The sequence below is a fragment of the Erigeron canadensis genome, chromosome 6, assembly GCF_010389155.1.
Source record: "Erigeron canadensis isolate Cc75 chromosome 6, C_canadensis_v1, whole genome shotgun sequence".
NCBI classification, from domain to species: Eukaryota; Viridiplantae; Streptophyta; class Magnoliopsida; order Asterales; family Asteraceae; genus Erigeron; species Erigeron canadensis.
This window is the reverse complement of record NC_057766.1, coordinates 29,582,094-29,599,705: the sequence shown is the minus strand read 5'-3', so window position 1 is coordinate 29,599,705 and position 17,612 is coordinate 29,582,094. Positions and strand designations below refer to the sequence as shown.

At 33.8% G+C, this 17,612-nt stretch overlaps 3 protein-coding genes and 1 non-coding gene across 4 annotated transcripts; all 4 read left to right on the top strand.

Moving 5' to 3' along the window:
- The first annotated feature begins 1,575 nt into the window (after window positions 1–1,575).
- On the top strand, window positions 1,576–3,460 carry LOC122605198 (AAA-ATPase At3g50940-like). The gene is made up of 2 exons (XM_043778099.1): window positions 1,576–2,647; window positions 2,843–3,460. Exons 1-2 carry the CDS (start codon window positions 1,625–1,627, stop codon window positions 3,290–3,292), a joined length of 1,473 nt encoding a protein of 490 aa, XP_043634034.1. The 5' UTR covers window positions 1,576–1,624; the 3' UTR covers window positions 3,293–3,460.
- A 1,155-nt stretch (window positions 3,461–4,615) lies between these two features.
- LOC122604656 (AAA-ATPase At3g50940-like) lies at window positions 4,616–6,221 on the top strand. Its single transcript, XM_043777530.1, has 2 exons — window positions 4,616–5,654; window positions 5,760–6,221. Exons 1-2 carry the CDS (start codon window positions 4,623–4,625, stop codon window positions 6,219–6,221), a joined length of 1,494 nt encoding a protein of 497 aa, XP_043633465.1. The 5' UTR covers window positions 4,616–4,622.
- Window positions 6,222–11,685: 5,464 nt separating this feature from the next.
- Window positions 11,686–13,330, top strand: LOC122605069 (protein HYPER-SENSITIVITY-RELATED 4-like). The gene has a single exon (XM_043777943.1). The coding sequence runs from the start codon at window positions 11,763–11,765 to the stop codon at window positions 13,266–13,268; it is 1,506 nt and encodes a 501-aa protein (XP_043633878.1). The 5' UTR covers window positions 11,686–11,762; the 3' UTR covers window positions 13,269–13,330.
- A 1,672-nt stretch (window positions 13,331–15,002) lies between these two features.
- On the top strand, window positions 15,003–15,074 carry TRNAH-GUG. Its single transcript has one exon. It is a non-coding gene; the product is annotated as a tRNA-His (tRNA).
- The last annotated feature ends 2,538 nt before the right edge of the window (window positions 15,075–17,612 follow it).

Here is a 17,612-nt window from a genome sequence, read left to right as displayed (position 1 = left end):
AATACTTTAATGAACTTTTGGGCGGGCCATGGAGACCTTGGTTTCAACATGGCTCCGCCTAGCCTTTGACAAAGTATACATCCATTTGTCATTGTAAAATTATGCGCAGTTAAAGTTGCAAAGGTTTATGATTGTACTGTATTCATTATGGCAATATCATATACTCGATCGTAAATGTTTGGCAAAATATACCTGTTTCTCTGTTTTGACCAAGATTGAGAATTAAAACCAAGGGGGATATAATAGAAAACATAAACAGAAAAATAAGGAAAAAGTAGTAGATCCTTTAAGCACAATAGAAAGGACTATTAGTTACATTGTAGCCCTATCATGAAGATACTTGAATGAAACCCTTTTTGATATTTGTCGAAAAAGATTGATAACCGGCAAGTGGAGAATGGTTATTAATAGATTTACTTAACTTTTGAACTTGCTATATGTTATGTATGTTTGATACTCGTATGATAACAATTAAAATTTCCTAGTAATTTCGAAAAAGAAGTCGTAGTTTTTTTTCTATATATAGTCAAGTGGATTAGTGCGACTCAAATTTGTGGAGCCATGAATGATGTTTGATTTTGGAATCATTTGTTTTTATCATTACCAAAGCTTTTATTTATTTTTCAATACTAAATAAAATATCTTAACAAACCAAAAATTTACAGAAACAGTTATGAGTCATTTCATTAGTATGTACTTGTAAACAAATATAATTTTGTGTAAATATTAGGTTTAAACACGTGTAATTATGAATCTTATTTTATACCATGTGATTATCGAGCAGACGTGACTTAGTGGTATTAATAAACTTGAGATCGATGTGTGATCGGTGATATATATGAGGTGATCGGTAATAATGATGATCAGTGATGGAGATTAGTTACGATACAAACAGACGTCGCCCTTAGCTATACGTGCTCTGCCATCGGTCATGGTTTTGTAACAAATAAACAATGAAACTGTAAACAAAGATAGATATATTAATGAAATTGTGATACAAACAGTTCGTAGAAGGTTGTATCACAGTAGTGTACGTGTTATAAGTTTTATAACCATCTCGGATCCTTCACATTATTAAGGACTTCGCATAATATCCCACATTTATATTACTATGTAACACCTTTTGTATGACAAATAATTTCAACTAGCTAGCTAGCATACGTACGCCTCTCCTCAACTTAACACGTACGTAGCTAGAGAGACAAATAATAATGACAAAGTATATATGTGTAAGTGTTTGTCCATTTTGATAAATATGACGTCACTAAGAAGACTAATACTTATTTTACCAAACTATTGTAACAACAACATATATGTAATATGTGTATCCCAAATATACAAACTGATCGAGGAAAGACATGATGCGTGGTTGACTGGTATCCCTTTTAAATTAATGTCTAAGGAAAACAAATGGAAATTGCAAATATTCTTCTTCAATTCTACGTAAACAACGTTTTTTCGTCACCAAATAACAACATTAACTACATCCGTTGATTTCACCTAACCCATTTACTTGACACCTATATATATATAAATAAATTCATGAAATCTAATTCAATGAAATTAAACCAATTCACTCACTATCATTTGAACCTCAAAATTGTATTTGCAAAAAAATAAAAAGATGTCATCACGTTCAACTAAATCCAAATTTCCAACAACGAAAAACATCATTTCGACCGTAGCATCCGTTGCAGCCACCGCAATGGTGGTTCGCAGCTTTGCCCGTGATTACTTGCCCCCTGAATTCCAAGACTATATTTATCTCGGCTTTCGCAAATTCATCTACAGATTTTCCACACACTTGACCATGGTCATCTACGAATCCGACGAGTTTCATGACAACGAAATCTACAACGCTACGCAACTCTATATTGCTGCCAAAATGTCTTCAGATATCCATCGTGTGAAAATCATGAAAAACCGCAACCAGAAAAACATCTCGGTTACAATGGAAATCAACGAGGAGTTCACCGATGTTTACAACGGAGTCAAATTCTATTGGTCGGCCGTAGCTAAGAAAACGCCAACTAGGCATTATTATAATCACGATGACTCGAGTAGTTCTTCTCGATCTGATGAACGATTTTTGGAGCTCACGTTTCATCGTGACCACAAAGACATGGTGATTAACGACTACTTGCCGTTTATTATGAAAGACGCGGAGATGAAGAAGCTAGAACAAAAGAATGTTAAGTTGTTCACGGTCAATACTACCGTGAGGTACTCGAGGCCTCTTGCATGGAAGTCCGTGAATCTAGACCATCCGGCGACATTTGAGACTCTGGCTATGGATGTCGATACGAAAGAGATGGTGATGAAGGATTTGGATAGGTTTTTGGAGAGGAGAGAGCATTATAGGAAAGTCGGAAAGGCGTGGAAGAGAGGCTACTTGTTGTACGGTCCGCCTGGGACTGGGAAATCAAGCTTGATCGCGGCTATGGCCAATTACTTGAACTTTGACATATATGACTTGGAGTTGACTGATGTCAAGTCTAACTCGGAGTTGCGGACGTTGTTGATAGCCACCGGTAATCGATCTATTTTGGTAGTGGAGGACATAGATTGCTCCGTGGAGTTGCATGATCGCGTAGCCGTAGAGGCTGGGCGAGCCAAAGAAAAGGAAAAGAAAAAGGAAGATAAAAATGTAAGTGACTAATTCTAAGGAGAACTCGAGTAATTATAGTATTAAACCGAAGTCATGCATATTTTTCCATTATTAGTATTATTTGTTTAATTATATATATCACTTAATTTATTTATAACACTTGTATTTATTTATTTATATTATATAAAATTTACGGAGTTTTTGTGACTTATACAAGTAGTTTGAATCATGCAGGTAACCTTGTCGGGCTTTCTCAATTTCATTGATGGGTTATGGTCAAGTTGTGGTGACGAAAGAATCATCATATTCACGACGAATCACAAGGACAAACTCGACCCTGCACTTATTCGTCCTGGTCGCATGGATGTTCACATCCATATGTCTTATTGTACCCCTTGTGGATTCCGTCTTTTGATCTCCAACTATCTTGGTATCACCCAACATAGTCTTATTAACCAAATCGAGGATATGCTACTCAAGATAAATGTTACCCCGGCTGAAGTGGCAGAGCAACTATTAAAGCACGATGACCCGGATATCGTTTTGGATGGACTTATCAAGTTCTTTGATGTGAAAAGGAAGGAGAATGAAGAGGCAGAGGCCATGGCGGCGAATATTAAGGAGGAAGGAGAGTTGACTGCAATTGAGAATAATGGAGAAACTGAACATTCCGAGACCGATTAGTCTTAACGAACTATAAGTCAAATGTTTTTGTTCAATTGTTCATACGCTATATATGATGTTATAAATTATATGTATGCTTAAAATTGATAGTTAAGTTGAATGAGCAAGATATTGCGAAGTTAAGATGTCAAATTCAACTTTATGATCCACCATAACAACTATTTTTGACTATTGGACACAAGTTAATTAAGCTAAGTCGTGTTTGTAGGGACAATGGATATGACAAACTCGAATATGAGAACCTAGCTAATTAATTGTCAAAAACAAAATAATTATCGGAAAGATATTTTGTCCAATCCAGTGAATATAAATTGAAGGGTAATCTGACTGTTTTGTCCCATTCTAAGTCACTATTGAATCAGGCATGCGGGTTGTCTATTGATTAATTAGACTACAATTCATATATTTATAGTTTTGTTTATTTGTTCAATTTTCAAACAAGTTTGGCATTCCGACTTCCGAGACCTACTCTTCTCTAGCCAACATCTATACCTAATAGTGCAGTACATCGAATTGCCTTGCATCGGCATAACACAAGTGTACGTATGTGACGCCCCTATCCAGTGGCGCTTCCAAAATGCAAGGTGGATGAATTGAATAAAAACTAAAATTATTAGAAAGCTAGCTTAGTTAAAACTTCATTTAGTTGCATTCTTTGTTTTGTTTTGAATTTTGAGGATTTATTTTAATTTATTTTGGAGGGTTTTTTAACATTTTCTTTTTCCTTTTATATTCGTTTTGTAACTTTTAGTTATTTTAACATTTTTTCTTCAAAACCTTTTTGCTTTCATTATACTCTATTCTTTTCAACAATTCCTTTTGTAATCTGTTTTGTTTTTCATTTGCTTTTTGGATTTTTTATAACATTTTATTTTTTGTCATTTTTTAAAGTAAATATAAACATGATTATGTCCTTGTAGTATTGTCCTTAAAAAAAAGAAAACGAACACGTAGCAACTTGATTTTTTTAACATTTGTTTTATTTTGAAAAGGTTTGTGGTTTTCTTTAGCCCCGATCGATCCATTAACTATATAGAAAAAAACAAGGGAGATATAAGAGAAATACATGCATATTGTATGTGTGTACTAACCGGGGTACAACAATAGTTACCCTCTTACCCAATTATATGAGTGTACTTATTTCAACAACTTTGAATAATAATTTGGGTATGGTTCGTCGGTACATATATTCGATTAATCAAGCACACATATAACATGAACTAGAAGTGTTTATACATGGCATATATGCACATATAAGTACCCCGGCCATATGCCATTTATACAAACCAAACTTAATTTCTTCAATTCATAATATACCTTAGTTGCAAAAATGTCACTCTCTAAAACCAAGTCCAAAATTCCCACCTTCAAAACAATAGTTTCAACCATTGGCTCGGTCGCGACAGCGGCAATGGTGATCCGTAGCGTTGCCCGTGACTATCTGCCTCCTGAATTCCAAAACTACATGTATCTCAGCGTCCGAAAATTCATCAACAAATTCTCCACACACTTGACCATGGTCATCCATGAATCCGTTGATCTCCAAACCAACCCAATTTATAAAGCCGCCGAGCTTTACATTTCATCTAGAATGTCAACCGATATACACCGTTTGAAAGTTACCAAAAGTTCTAATGAAAAAAACATTGGGGTCGCTATGGAAGTCAATGAGGAGTTCATTGATGTATACAATGAAGTCACATTTACTTGGTTAATGAATTCTAAAAAGTGTCCTGAGAGAAAATGTTACAACGACGAGGGCACAGTTCAGTCTGTACAATCAGATATTCGATCTTTGGAACTCACCTTTCACCAAAAACACAAAGATATGGTGTTGAATGAGTACTTACCTTTTATACTTAAACACGCTGAAGAACGTAACCACGAGAGGAAAGTTGTGAAGCTATTCATGTTTGATGGAAGATCGTACTCACGGTGCAAGTGGATGTCCGTGAATCTAGACCATCCGGCGACGTTTGAGACTCTGGCTATGGATGCCGATATGAAAGAGATGGTGATGAAGGATTTGGATAGGTTTGTGGAGAGAAGAGAGTATTATAAAAAAGTCGGAAAGGCGTGGAAGAGAGGTTACTTGTTGTACGGTCCCCCTGGGACAGGGAAATCAAGCTTGATCGCGGCGATGGCCAATTACTTGAATTTTGATATATATGACTTGGAGTTGACTGATGTCAAGTCTAACACGGAGTTACGAATGTTGTTGATGGCCACGGCTAACCGCTCCATTTTGGTAGTAGAGGACATAGATTGCTCCGTGGAGTTGCATGATCGCTTGATTGCGCGAGGGGATCTTAAGAAAAAAATGAATTCTACTACGGAGAACTCGACTAAATCGAATCAACACGTATATTTCCAAAGAAATACTCATTGTTTATTTACTTATGGTATAGTATAATTAATTAGAGGGCTTTTATAACTAATATAATTATAAATGGTTTAAATCATCCAGGTAACCTTGTCGGGTTTTCTCAATTTTATTGATGGGTTATGGTCAAGTTGTGGTGACGAAAGAATCATCATATTCACTACGAATCATAAGGAAAAACTTGACCCTGCACTTATACGTCCTGGTCGTATGGATGTTCACATTCATATGTCTTATTGTACCCCTTGTGGATTCCGTCTTTTGGTCTCCAACTATCTTGGTATCACCCAACACAAATTACTTGAAGAAATCGAGGAATTTATCCGTAATGTGGAGGTTACACCGGCTGAAGTGGCGGAGCAACTACTCAAGGACGACGACCCTGATATCGCTCTTGGTGGCCTCGTTGAGTTTATTAAGTCTAAGAAGAAGGATAAAGACCAGACCAAAGGAAAGACAAAGGAAGTCATAGATTTGGCAGCAAATATGAATGATAAGAATCAACAAGAGGAAAATAAAAAAACAATTTCGATATCGACCAGCTAATTAAGATCGAGTTGTGGGTGTTCAAATGAAGAAACAATTTGTATTTTCATATAGATGCAACTCTTCTTTTCCATTGTAATAATTAACTATGTATTCATAAAATACTACTAGTAGAATAGATTGATTTAAGACTTCAAGTTAAGGGCAAGTTTTTATGATAAGTGATAAAATCTAGAGTACATGCAAGTCTTGGTAATTAACTAATCATTTATATGATAAGTGATTAACATGAACATGTTCTGGTTAATTAGTTAGAAAAAATAAGTACATGGTCTAACTAGTATTATGACCGTTTTTTACCGACGATTTCAACATATTTACTTTAGTAAGGGTCGAACCAAAATTTTGTCACCAGATCATCTAAAAAAAATAAAAATAAATGATTTTTAAAGAATAAATACAAAATAAGAAAGTAACAAAAAATTGATTTGCGATCAAGATATATTTTTTTCTTAAGTTTTTCCTTCTTTTGTTAAAAGATTTACGCTAATTATTCAAAATTATCTAGCGTCATTACAAACCTTTAAACCATCCACCCATAGATTAAACAACAATGGTGCTAGCCATGAAACAGAGCAATTACAACAAGCTATCCGAAGAAACAGAGTCCTCTGCTTCTGTAATCCCTCGAATTTAACTATCAAGGGACATGTCTGCAAACGACATCTTGAAATACGGAATTATCGTGAACGTGGAGTGATTAAGAAAGTTGCAGAACTCGTAGATGATGGCTTTCGTTCCTTGTTATATATAGCCAAGGGTCTCCTTGATTAAACCTTATTAAATGACACCTTGAAATTGCCGGGTGTTCACATTTGTGTGGAAATGTATCAGCGGGTCTTGTCATTCCAGATTCATTATTTACGTCCCATTGTTCGCAAACTAACTTTTGTTTGAAATATCAAGTGGCCATGCTCAGTCATCTTTTTTTTTTCTTTTCATATACTAAAAAACAATTAACTTTCAATTTTGATATTTACTATTATGATTAATATTTTTTAGCTTCTCATAAATAATAATAAATAAATTATTAAAAACATATAAAAAAAAATCTAAAACTTATCTATTTTTCAATCTATCTTTCTATTAATGATGGTAATTCAATTCACATAAGAATTTATATTCACATTTTAAAAAGTATAAATTATTTTATCGGTAAATTAAAAATATACATTAAAAAAATTCTTCTTTTGAAAATACTAAATTACAAGTTCGTTTAATTTTTTATATATATTTTTGTAAATATTACCAATCCATAATATTTACACCATGAGACTTTAAAACGTACAACCTTATACTAGTTATACTTCACTACACATACCACTATGACCAAAGTCCCTTGGGTAAAATGTAACTGGTCAAACCTATTTCTTATTTTAAAAATAAGTCAAATTTGGGGGTCGGTTTGTTATCATTCCTTCTGCAGATTTCAGACTGATTAATTAATTTACACTTAAAAGGCATAAAGCGATGAAGATTGAAGACTTCTACGTCTTTGTTTATGTATATAGTAATTTTTTTCACATCATTTCCACATCTAAGGAAATGATCCTTACACAACATACTTCAGTCATACACAACCTCATATGTATTATATAGTTGTACAGTATAATCATATAATGCATATATTGTTATGTATGACAAAAATATGGTGTGCATGGAACACTTCCTATAAATTAAGGGTACGTACAGGTATTATCTTTTGTGTAATTGTGACATGCAATAGACTTGGCTAGTTGGCTAAACCAGAAAATGGAAACCCTCCGATTCTAATTAAAGCTACTAATGAATTACTCACAGGCCATCATAAAAAAAGTAGAGTCTGAAGTTTAGGGGCAAGGGTGTAGTCGGTTAAAGCCATCAGCAAAAACCATCGGCAAAATCGGTAAATCGGCAAAACTATAGCACGTGAATCGGCAAGTTTCGGCAAGCAAAATCGGCAAGTTTTGGCAAGCAAAATCGGCTAGTTTTGGCTGATGCATATGAACGTTGGGAGCGTTATCGGAAAGTTTTTTTTTGTCTTTTTCCTTTAAATCAAAGAAAAGGGAGAATTGGCAAATCGGTACAATAATCGGCACTATAGCATCACATTTGGCAAGCTTTTAGCTAAAATTGGCTTTTTTTTAATCGGACACGTGGCGGCTTGTGATTAGCTTATTTCTTGCCAAAACTTGCCAATTACCCACAAGTGTGGCACTACATCTTTGCCCCTTATATAGCATTTGAACAAGATCATTACGGTACTAGAAATTCGTTGTAACCCCCTCAAAAGTAGAGCGCGCAAAGTGTATTAGTGGGCCATATGATTGATCAAATCATCATATTTTTTTTAATCATACGTCACCAAATATACTTTATGATGTTTCACTAAACAATAATATTATGCATTTTTGGTGATTGTTAAAAAGTAGTATATACAGATCATTACCCTTAATCAAAACTAATGCTCTTTCCATTTAATGTACTAATATAATTGTTATAGATACAGTACTTCTGCTTCTCAATTTAAGTAATGTTTTGAGAACTAGTGTACAACTTAACAATTCTTGTAGAAAGACTTGATTCAAATAGTACATTGAAAATAAAGGACTATTCTATATTTGGAAAGTTAATTGTTAGATGAAAAGAGAGAAGAAATGAAAGTGAAAAGAAACGGGGGAGAGTCTAATAAATGTAAAGAAAGTGAGTATTGTTTTCTATTTTGGTATTCACATTTAACTCTTATTTATATATTTATTATGTTTTGTTTATATGAATGATTGATATATATTATATGTTGAGATGGGAAAGAAAACCCGAACTTGAAACCGAATAAAAACCCGAAGTCAAAACCGATGTGGATTTTGGGTTTTCAAAAACCGTTAAAATCGGGCCGAATTCAGTTTTTTGCAACAAAAAAAAAATCATGATAAAATCCGGTCCATATTTGACCTAAAACTAGGTTGAAACAGGTTTGGGTTGGATCAAATTTGGTTTTGGTCCTGTTGACCAAAAACCGATTCGGTTCGAATCTGGTTAGGTCAAACCCGATTTTTGCCCATTACTAATTATGAGATACCAGTATAGTAATGATATAAATTTGAGTTTTGCTAATTTATGAATTAAAGTAACAAGCTAAGGATGGTGGGTATGGAAGTGGGTTGATGTGCGAGCAAGCGTATCCGAATGGGTACATTGCCGCCACCCAATGCAGGTCGTTAAGGGTTGAGGGGTAATTCATGATTAACTGGTTCGTTAGTTGTAGTTCACAATAAGAGACAAAGATTGAGAAAGATATGAAAAAATCAAAAAAAGGCTTCAACTATCATGAAAAACACCAAAGAGACCACTATTTTTTTTTACCTCAAGTTGTGTGTTTTTCTAGTAAATTTCTTTATTTATTTATTATTTTTGTTTTTATTTTTACAGCGGGTTAAAATATAATTTTAGTTTAATTAATGTGTTAATTTAATCTTTGATTTGATTGTATAGCCATGGACAAGTATGTTGCTCACTTGCTCCAATTCGATATAGACATTGATAGTGAATAGGTATATAGATAGATCGATCGATGATATAGATAGATATGATCATATAGATATAGATAGAAATTAGAATGATGACAAGATCTATAACTTTTCCAGCGTTGGTGTTTTTATGCCCCGAATAAATTTGTTTTTTTATAAATTAGTTTTGTCATTTGTTTTTTTTTTCTTTTATAGGGTATTGTGATTTTTCATTTTCAAGATATTATATTTATTCATATGTTCATTAATCATTTTCCCAGTTTTTGTTCATGTGTTTACATTTAACCTATCAATTGGGGAAGTGATATTCGTACCACAAGAATTATATTTACCACATATATGTTTTACTAACTTGTACAATATGTTATAAAAGTTGTACAGTGTGTTGAGTAAATCAAAATTTGTATGTCTTTTCTAATGGAGGATGATATAAATGAAAAAAGATATCAATTGTGTCATGAATGTCGAATACCTAGAGTCTTGAGCACCTACGCTTGTGTCTTGAATGTCGAATATCTAGTGTCTTGAATCTTCTTTACCTAGCAATTTGTCTTGAGTTTTCCCTTCAATATATGAACAATACCTATCAATATATCTTCAAATGTTCCGTACTACCTACCAATTTCTTTTGAATTTCTGCCTTCAATGTTCTGAACCAACCAATATGTCTTCACAATTTTTTCACAACATTACATGTTGGCTAATATAGTGAATTCTTTACTGTAACATATTTTTATAGGAACGGCCAACTTATTGAAGTCTGATATTGATCAACATATTGGATGGGGATTAATTTTGCCAACTAAGTTTTGTCACAACTGTTATAACCATGAGTCCATGAGACCATGACACTCTTTTCCATACAACTAGTACGAACTAATATAAGACTAAAAGGATTGGACAACTCTTAGCCCGTTCCTCACCCAAAGTCGGTCAAAGTCGCCATGAACTCCACCACCCTCGCCGACTTCTCCTTCCAGCGACCCCTACAAGTCGCTCCCCCTCTTTTGACTTTTGCGTGGATCAAGAAAAAGGACAAGGAATATTCCTTTTTTATTATTATTATTTTCTCATCCCCCTCTATATATATACAATATTTCCTTACCCTACATGGCACATGACGCAAGTCGCTCCACTCTCCAAAATTCACTCATTTCTACTTTTTTTAAGGAGCAACTCTTCTTACACAACATGACACATGCCGTAAGTCCATTTCTATACACTCCTCTTAGTCTAAAGGCGGTAGCAATGAAAGTCACTCTCAATCCTTTTAACAGCATATTCTCATCGAATAAATTAGATATATATTTGTCACAGTATCGTGCAAATACAATTCTAGCTAGTATATATAGTACGCCATTGCGTGAGAGTCATACCATTAATTTATAATTGGGAAAAGTGACTATGAGGCTGTTATGCACCCAACTTTGTTGAAAACCCTTTACATATCAAATTTTTAATATTTTAAATAAATGTTTGGGCTCTCATGATTTTTATGGTTTAAAAAAAGTATGTAAGGGGTTTTCCTCCCTGTATAGATAGTCTTACGTAATTATATTCTATCATCAACGTCACATAATAACAAAAATAATAATAAAAATAAACAAACAAATTTTCTTTCTTTTTAGCTGCAAAAAGAAGAAACTAAGCATAACCTACATATTACTAAAAATTACTGGATGACTTACTTGAACCATTTAATTGAAAAATCGATCATTGTCTACAACTCTGTAAAAATTTGAATTTTTTTCTGCGTGATCATCACACATTTATGGGTTGACGCAAGTCAATTGTAACACCTTCTAGGAAGGGGTCCGTTTTCCTTGTTTACTACGTCTACACACCTAACCCCACTTGATACCTTATTTTCTAAAAGTAAACTGAAGTCAACACATCCTACCTCACACCCTATAAAAACACACATCATATAATTTTTATTTATTACAACAAAAAACCAACCCTTTGATCCCCATACATTTCCTTATTACAAGATAGTAGTAAATCCTAACAACCCTTTCATTATTAAAAAAAAAAAATGTCTTCATCAAATGAATCTAAAATGGCCATGGCAAAAACAGTCGTTTCCACTATCGGATCTGTCGCTGCGACCGCGATGGTGGTTCGCAGCATTTCTCGCGATTACTTGCCACCTGAAGTCCAAGATTATTTATATCTTGGTTTCCGTAGTTTCATCAACAAACTATCCAGACAATTAACCATGGTGATCTACGAATTCGATGGTTTTCGAGAAAACGAGATTTATAACACGACACAAGTGTACCTTGCAGCTCGTGTCACACCCGATATCGGACGTCTAAAAGTCACTAAGGGTGTTAGTGACAAAAATATCAGTGTTGCTATGGAAATAAATGAAGAGTTTATTGATGTTTATAATGGGGTTAAATTTAAGTGGTCGTTGGTGTCTAAAAAGTCACCAACGAGGGAATATTATGATCACAACGATATGAACGGATCTTCTTCCAGATCCGATCAACGATCGTTGGAACTTACATTTCATAAAAGCCATAAAGATCTCGCGTTGAACGACTACTTACCTTTTATTATTAACGATGCCAAAACAAAAAAACAAGAAGAGAAAACCGTGAAGCTATTCACGGTTGATCCAAATAACCGTTATTCGGGTCTCCCAACCGCATGGACCCCGGTTAATCTTGACCATCCGTCAAACTTTGCCACGCTGGCAATGGATGATGACGTCAAGGAAAAAGTGATGAAGGATTTGGATAGGTTTGTGGAGAGGAGAGACTATTACAAAAAAGTCGGAAAGGCGTGGAAAAGAGGCTACTTATTGTACGGTCCTCCTGGGACCGGCAAATCAAGCTTGATCGCGGCGATGGCGAATCACTTGAAATTTGATATATATGACTTGGAGTTGACCGAGATAAGGTCAAACTCCGAGTTGAGGAGGTTGTTGGTTGGGACCGCTAACCGGTCTATATTAGTGGTGGAGGACATAGATTGCTCGGTTGAATTACATGATCGGGTGGATAGAGAGGCTGTTAAAGTATTTGCTCGAGAATCTCGTCGCCGAGGTGGTTTTATCGAAGAACAACAAAGGGTAACGTTGTCGGGGTTCCTTAATTTTATCGACGGGTTATGGTCAAGTTGTGGCGACGAAAGAATAATTATATTTACAACTAATCGTAAAGACAAGCTTGACCCTGCACTTCTACGCCCGGGTCGTATGGACGTGCACATTCATATGTCGTACTGTACCCCGTGTGGGTTCCGATTGCTTGCGTCTAACTATCTTGGTATTACCGAGCACAAAATGTTTGAAAAAATCGAGGGTTTGATTCGTGAGGTTGAGATTACCCCGGCTGAAGTCGCGGAGCAACTACTTAAAGACGATGACCCGGATATCGTTCTTGGTGGACTCATTGAGTTTTTTGATGTGAAGAGGAAGGAGAATGAAGAGGCTAAAGCTAAGGCAAAGGAAGCAGAGGAATTGGCTGCAAAAGAGAGTGAAAAGGAACAAGAAATTGAAGATAGTGAAATTGTTCATGTATCTACTAACTAATTACACTACTTTGGAGATTCTTTTATTATGAAATCATGAGCTATATGACTTGCTTAATCTTATTTCTTATGTTTATTTAATATATAATCATTCGTTGGTTTTATGTTAATGTGACTACTGACTACCTATTCTGCTGGTCAAAAATTAAGTTAATATATCATAACCAGGGTAATCCTTTTACCCAAAAATTTAGTCAACATAGATGTAAAAATGTGAGATAAAGACTCGTTTTGGCTCTTTTTTTTTTTGTGAACGGCAAGACTCGTTTTAGCTATGACTTATGAGGTCTCTGCCAAAGTGTAAGCCAGCTGCCCAGATGAACTAAAAAACCAAAAAAGGAAATTTGAAGTTAGTTTGGGCTTGAAGTGAGCCCAATATAGTCTATAAGTGATCCAAATACGGAAACGAAGTGACAGCTTTCATTTCAAGAAAAAGGTAAGAAATTAAATACATACACTCCATGTTATACATACATTGATAGATATCATTTGAACCCCCAAAAATAAATTAAAAACATTATTGTTAGTTAATTCAAGTAAGAATTGAATAAAATGGTTGGTTTTCACTGCTCACATATGCATTACTTTCAGGAAAAATCACTTGTATAGACTCAACCTTTCACCTTTTTACCATTTTTGTCACCCACATTTTATTTTTATTAGAATGAGATGCAATTTTTCACCTTTTTACCATTTTAATCACTTATCTTTCACTTTTTTACCACTTTAATCACTCAACTTTTATTTTTGTTAAAATGGGATGTAACTTTTGGATAAGTTTTTACATTAATCACTCGCATCGTAAAAAGTTGTTGAAAAAATGTATTAAAGTACACTTGAACACCAACATGTAACTAGATAACCTATAAAGAGTTCATCTTAGCTTCCACGTAGTTTGTCATGTCACTTAAAACATTTATTTTTGTCATCAAAACTTATTAACTTAGGATGACACATCAACACCATAATTAAATCCATCCATACCCATTTACCTTTTCTATTTTTACCCTAAAACATCTTTGTCACTAAAGGAATCGAACCTTATAAATATCTTTATGTATAAAGTCGTTGTTGTTGTTTCTAAAATATTCTTTTAACTTCAATTAATGAATAAATGATTATAATGAGTATTAGTTCGATATCATATATGTATCTTATGTTATGCATCATATATACTTTTGTATATTATTTTTATAAATCTAATAGTTAAAGCTAAAATTAAAATAGGTATTGATTTTATGTCAAAGACAATAGACAATCGGTAAATATTAGTTATTATTTTAATAAAAATAAAAGTTTTGGTAGTTAAAATGTTAAAAAAGTGAAAAATTGTATCTTATTTTAATAAAAATAAAAGTGGGTGCTTATAGTAGTAAAATAATGAAAGGTTATATCCTATTTTAATAAAAATAAAAAAAAAATAAAAGATTGAGTCTATACAAGTTATTTTTCCCTTACTTCCATTATAAATGCATGTAGATATATATGAAGCTATGAACTAATTACATAAGGAAGTTATGAAGACAAATTTTACTTGATTCATTGAAATCTTGTAGAATTAATAAAGTATACATTATTATAAAAAAAATATAGAAATTTGGTTTATTTTCATCCATTTAAAATATAAAAAGGACTAATAATCAAATCGAAAAACGGCCAATCTGATTACCTTTACATTAGTTGTGCTTACATTAATTAGTATATATAATTGATAAATGCCAAACATTCAAATAATGTGGGTGTAGTTTAGTGGTGAGAATTCCACGTTGTGGCCGTGGAGACCTGGGCTCGAATCCCAGCACCCACAAATGAATTTTTTTTTTCGTCTTCGACATAAGCTATCAACACGTTATTACAATTCACATGTATTCTTTTGACTAGTACTTCTTTTATTTATTATAATCTTGTTTTTATATATTACGTTTGTAGTGTTGTAATATATTTGCTAGTTTTATAAAATCACTACATCACTCCGTAAATATGTTAATACGTAAAATTCATGCAAAATATTTTCCAAATATCAGCAATATTTCAAAAATTGGAAACTCGTTTTGTACATTCGTAAAACTTCATCTCAATTGTAGATTTATTTCACTACTAAATGTTATGTTTTTACTAAGGGAAATGATATTTCTACAACAACTTTTAAACATCTACAACAAATAGTACAGTTGTACATTATGCAATAAGTTTTATACCTTTATTGTAGATAGCTAAAATTTGTTGTATAAATATCACTCTTCTTTTACTAAACAATTTGATTTAGAAAAAAAAAAGAGTTAGTGATGTTGTTTGTTAATTGTTATTATGCCTCATATTACTCGCGTTCACGTAAAATATTATTTGGCTTCTTAAACTTCATTGATATTAGGTAGGAAGGAGTACTTTTTCATTACCCAATTCTTACCCAATTTATCCTCCAATCAAAACTCTACAACTCACAACTATCCAATTTTTACCCAAATCACTGGCAATACATACCCAATTCTTACCCAATTTCATTTTCTTTTTCATTTAATTTTAATACATATAATTAAAACCATATAAATATAAAACATAATTTCGTTAAACTAAAAACCACAATACATAATATTACATACTTAAATAAAAGATACTTAAATACGACTAAAAAACACTTAAATAAAACTAAAACACTTAAAATAAAACTAAAATACTTAAATAAAACTTAAACTAAGCATCAGAATAATCCGAGTCCACAGTGCTGTCACCGTCATTGCGGTGAATGTAGGGGTAGCGCTCAGGAGACTCGGCGGCCACGCCTGGTAGAGGAGAAACGTACTCCTCACCCGGGTCAGAGCAGTAAGGTACATCCTGACCACCACCCACATTGGCTTGCGAGAATACCCCGTGGTCTAGCGTCCGGGTCAATGTTGAAGAAGCGGCGTTTAACTGAAAAATAACTTGATTCAGCCAGTCGATCTTCTGTCGAAGATATACAAGATGCTCATTCTCTGCAATGTTACGTGCATAAACCGTGGCAGTAAGTGAGTTGATTGCGGCTTCGTAAGCCGCTTTGTTCTCAGAAATGCGCTGAATGACGTTATTGACATTTGAGAGGTGTTTGGAGTCGTGATTTAGGTGAGTTTGGATAGCCATTTTACAATCACGAAGGTCCATTGTAGTGATTTTGGTTGAAAAGAAATTGTGGATGAAATGGAAATTGGGCGAAAATGAAAGTTGTGGTGTAAATTTTGGAATAAGAATGGGGTTTTCATGGGTGAAAAGGTAGAAAAGTGGGTTAAAATTTATTTTATTTTTTTTTTAAATTTCAGATCTAGCCGTTTGGGGGGAGGGGGACCCACTCCTTGCCAACGTTCAAAGTTGTTGCCCAAACACTTTAGCCGATCGGTTTAATAAACCAAATTCCTACCCGATCGGGCCTTAGCCGAACCCTGCCCGAACGCAAGGAGTGGTGTAGCCGATCGGGTTCCACGTACCCGATACCTTACCCGACTCCACTCCTTCTTACGGTCAACAAGGGCCCATGGAATTTGATGCCCCAGATATTATAAGGAATCATAGTGTTTTCCTAAATAATCTGAACATAAAAAACTTTGTGGTATTTAATGTTTTAAAATAACTCTGTATAAAAATAATGTTCATATTCTTAACAATACTAGTGTATGTAGTCAAACATGTATTATAGATTACCCATCTTTTTAATGACAGGTATTATAAATTAATAGATTATTAGTATAACTATGTAGTAGATTATTAGTATAACTATATAGTTTTCACTTTTCAGAAGTCATGGAACACTCGGCGTCAATAAAAACTCAAAAGGACTTACATATAGTTTGGGCTGGACCAACCGACCAAGACTCTTGGGCTAAAATATATACAAGAAATTGGATGAGATATATATGCAGGGATTGGAGTATTGGACTTCGGAGTGTGCACTACCTTAAATCAGGCCCCGATGGTCAAATTACTTTGTGTTGATGAAAGAATGATCATATTCACAAGAAATAGGAAACACAATAATTAAGAATGAATGTAAAGGTAAATGTATGTAAATGTAACACCCAATGTTGTTTTTTTTATAAATTTTAAGTCCCAATATCTCGACGGTGTAATGAAAACTTAACATTGCTCTTGGCGGCTAAGTAAGTACATAATGCCGACCCTAATATTGCTCTAGTGGCGTCATTGAATTAAATTTTTGAAGCCTAATAAAAGGATAGGGAAAGAACAGACTAGAGTAAAGATAAAAGAAGTCATTATGTAGAACTTCAATGCCATATAAACTAAAAGTATTTGATAATGGAAAAATATGAATTAAGCCAGCATTTTCTCAATACATATACAAATATCTTGAAATTAA

Coding starts and splice junctions, on each gene's coding strand:
- LOC122605198 (XM_043778099.1), top strand. CDS start 1,625: ATGTCATCACGTTCAACTAAATCCAAATTTCCAACAACGAAAAACATC. Junction 2,648..2,842: donor AGAAAAAGGAAGATAAAAAT/GTAAGTGACTAA, acceptor TGAATCATGCAG/GTAACCTTGTCGGGCTTTCT.
- LOC122604656 (XM_043777530.1), top strand. CDS start 4,623: ATGTCACTCTCTAAAACCAAGTCCAAAATTCCCACCTTCAAAACAATA. Junction 5,655..5,759: donor CGACTAAATCGAATCAACAC/GTATATTTCCAA, acceptor TAAATCATCCAG/GTAACCTTGTCGGGTTTTCT.
- LOC122605069 (XM_043777943.1), top strand. CDS start 11,763: ATGTCTTCATCAAATGAATCTAAAATGGCCATGGCAAAAACAGTCGTT.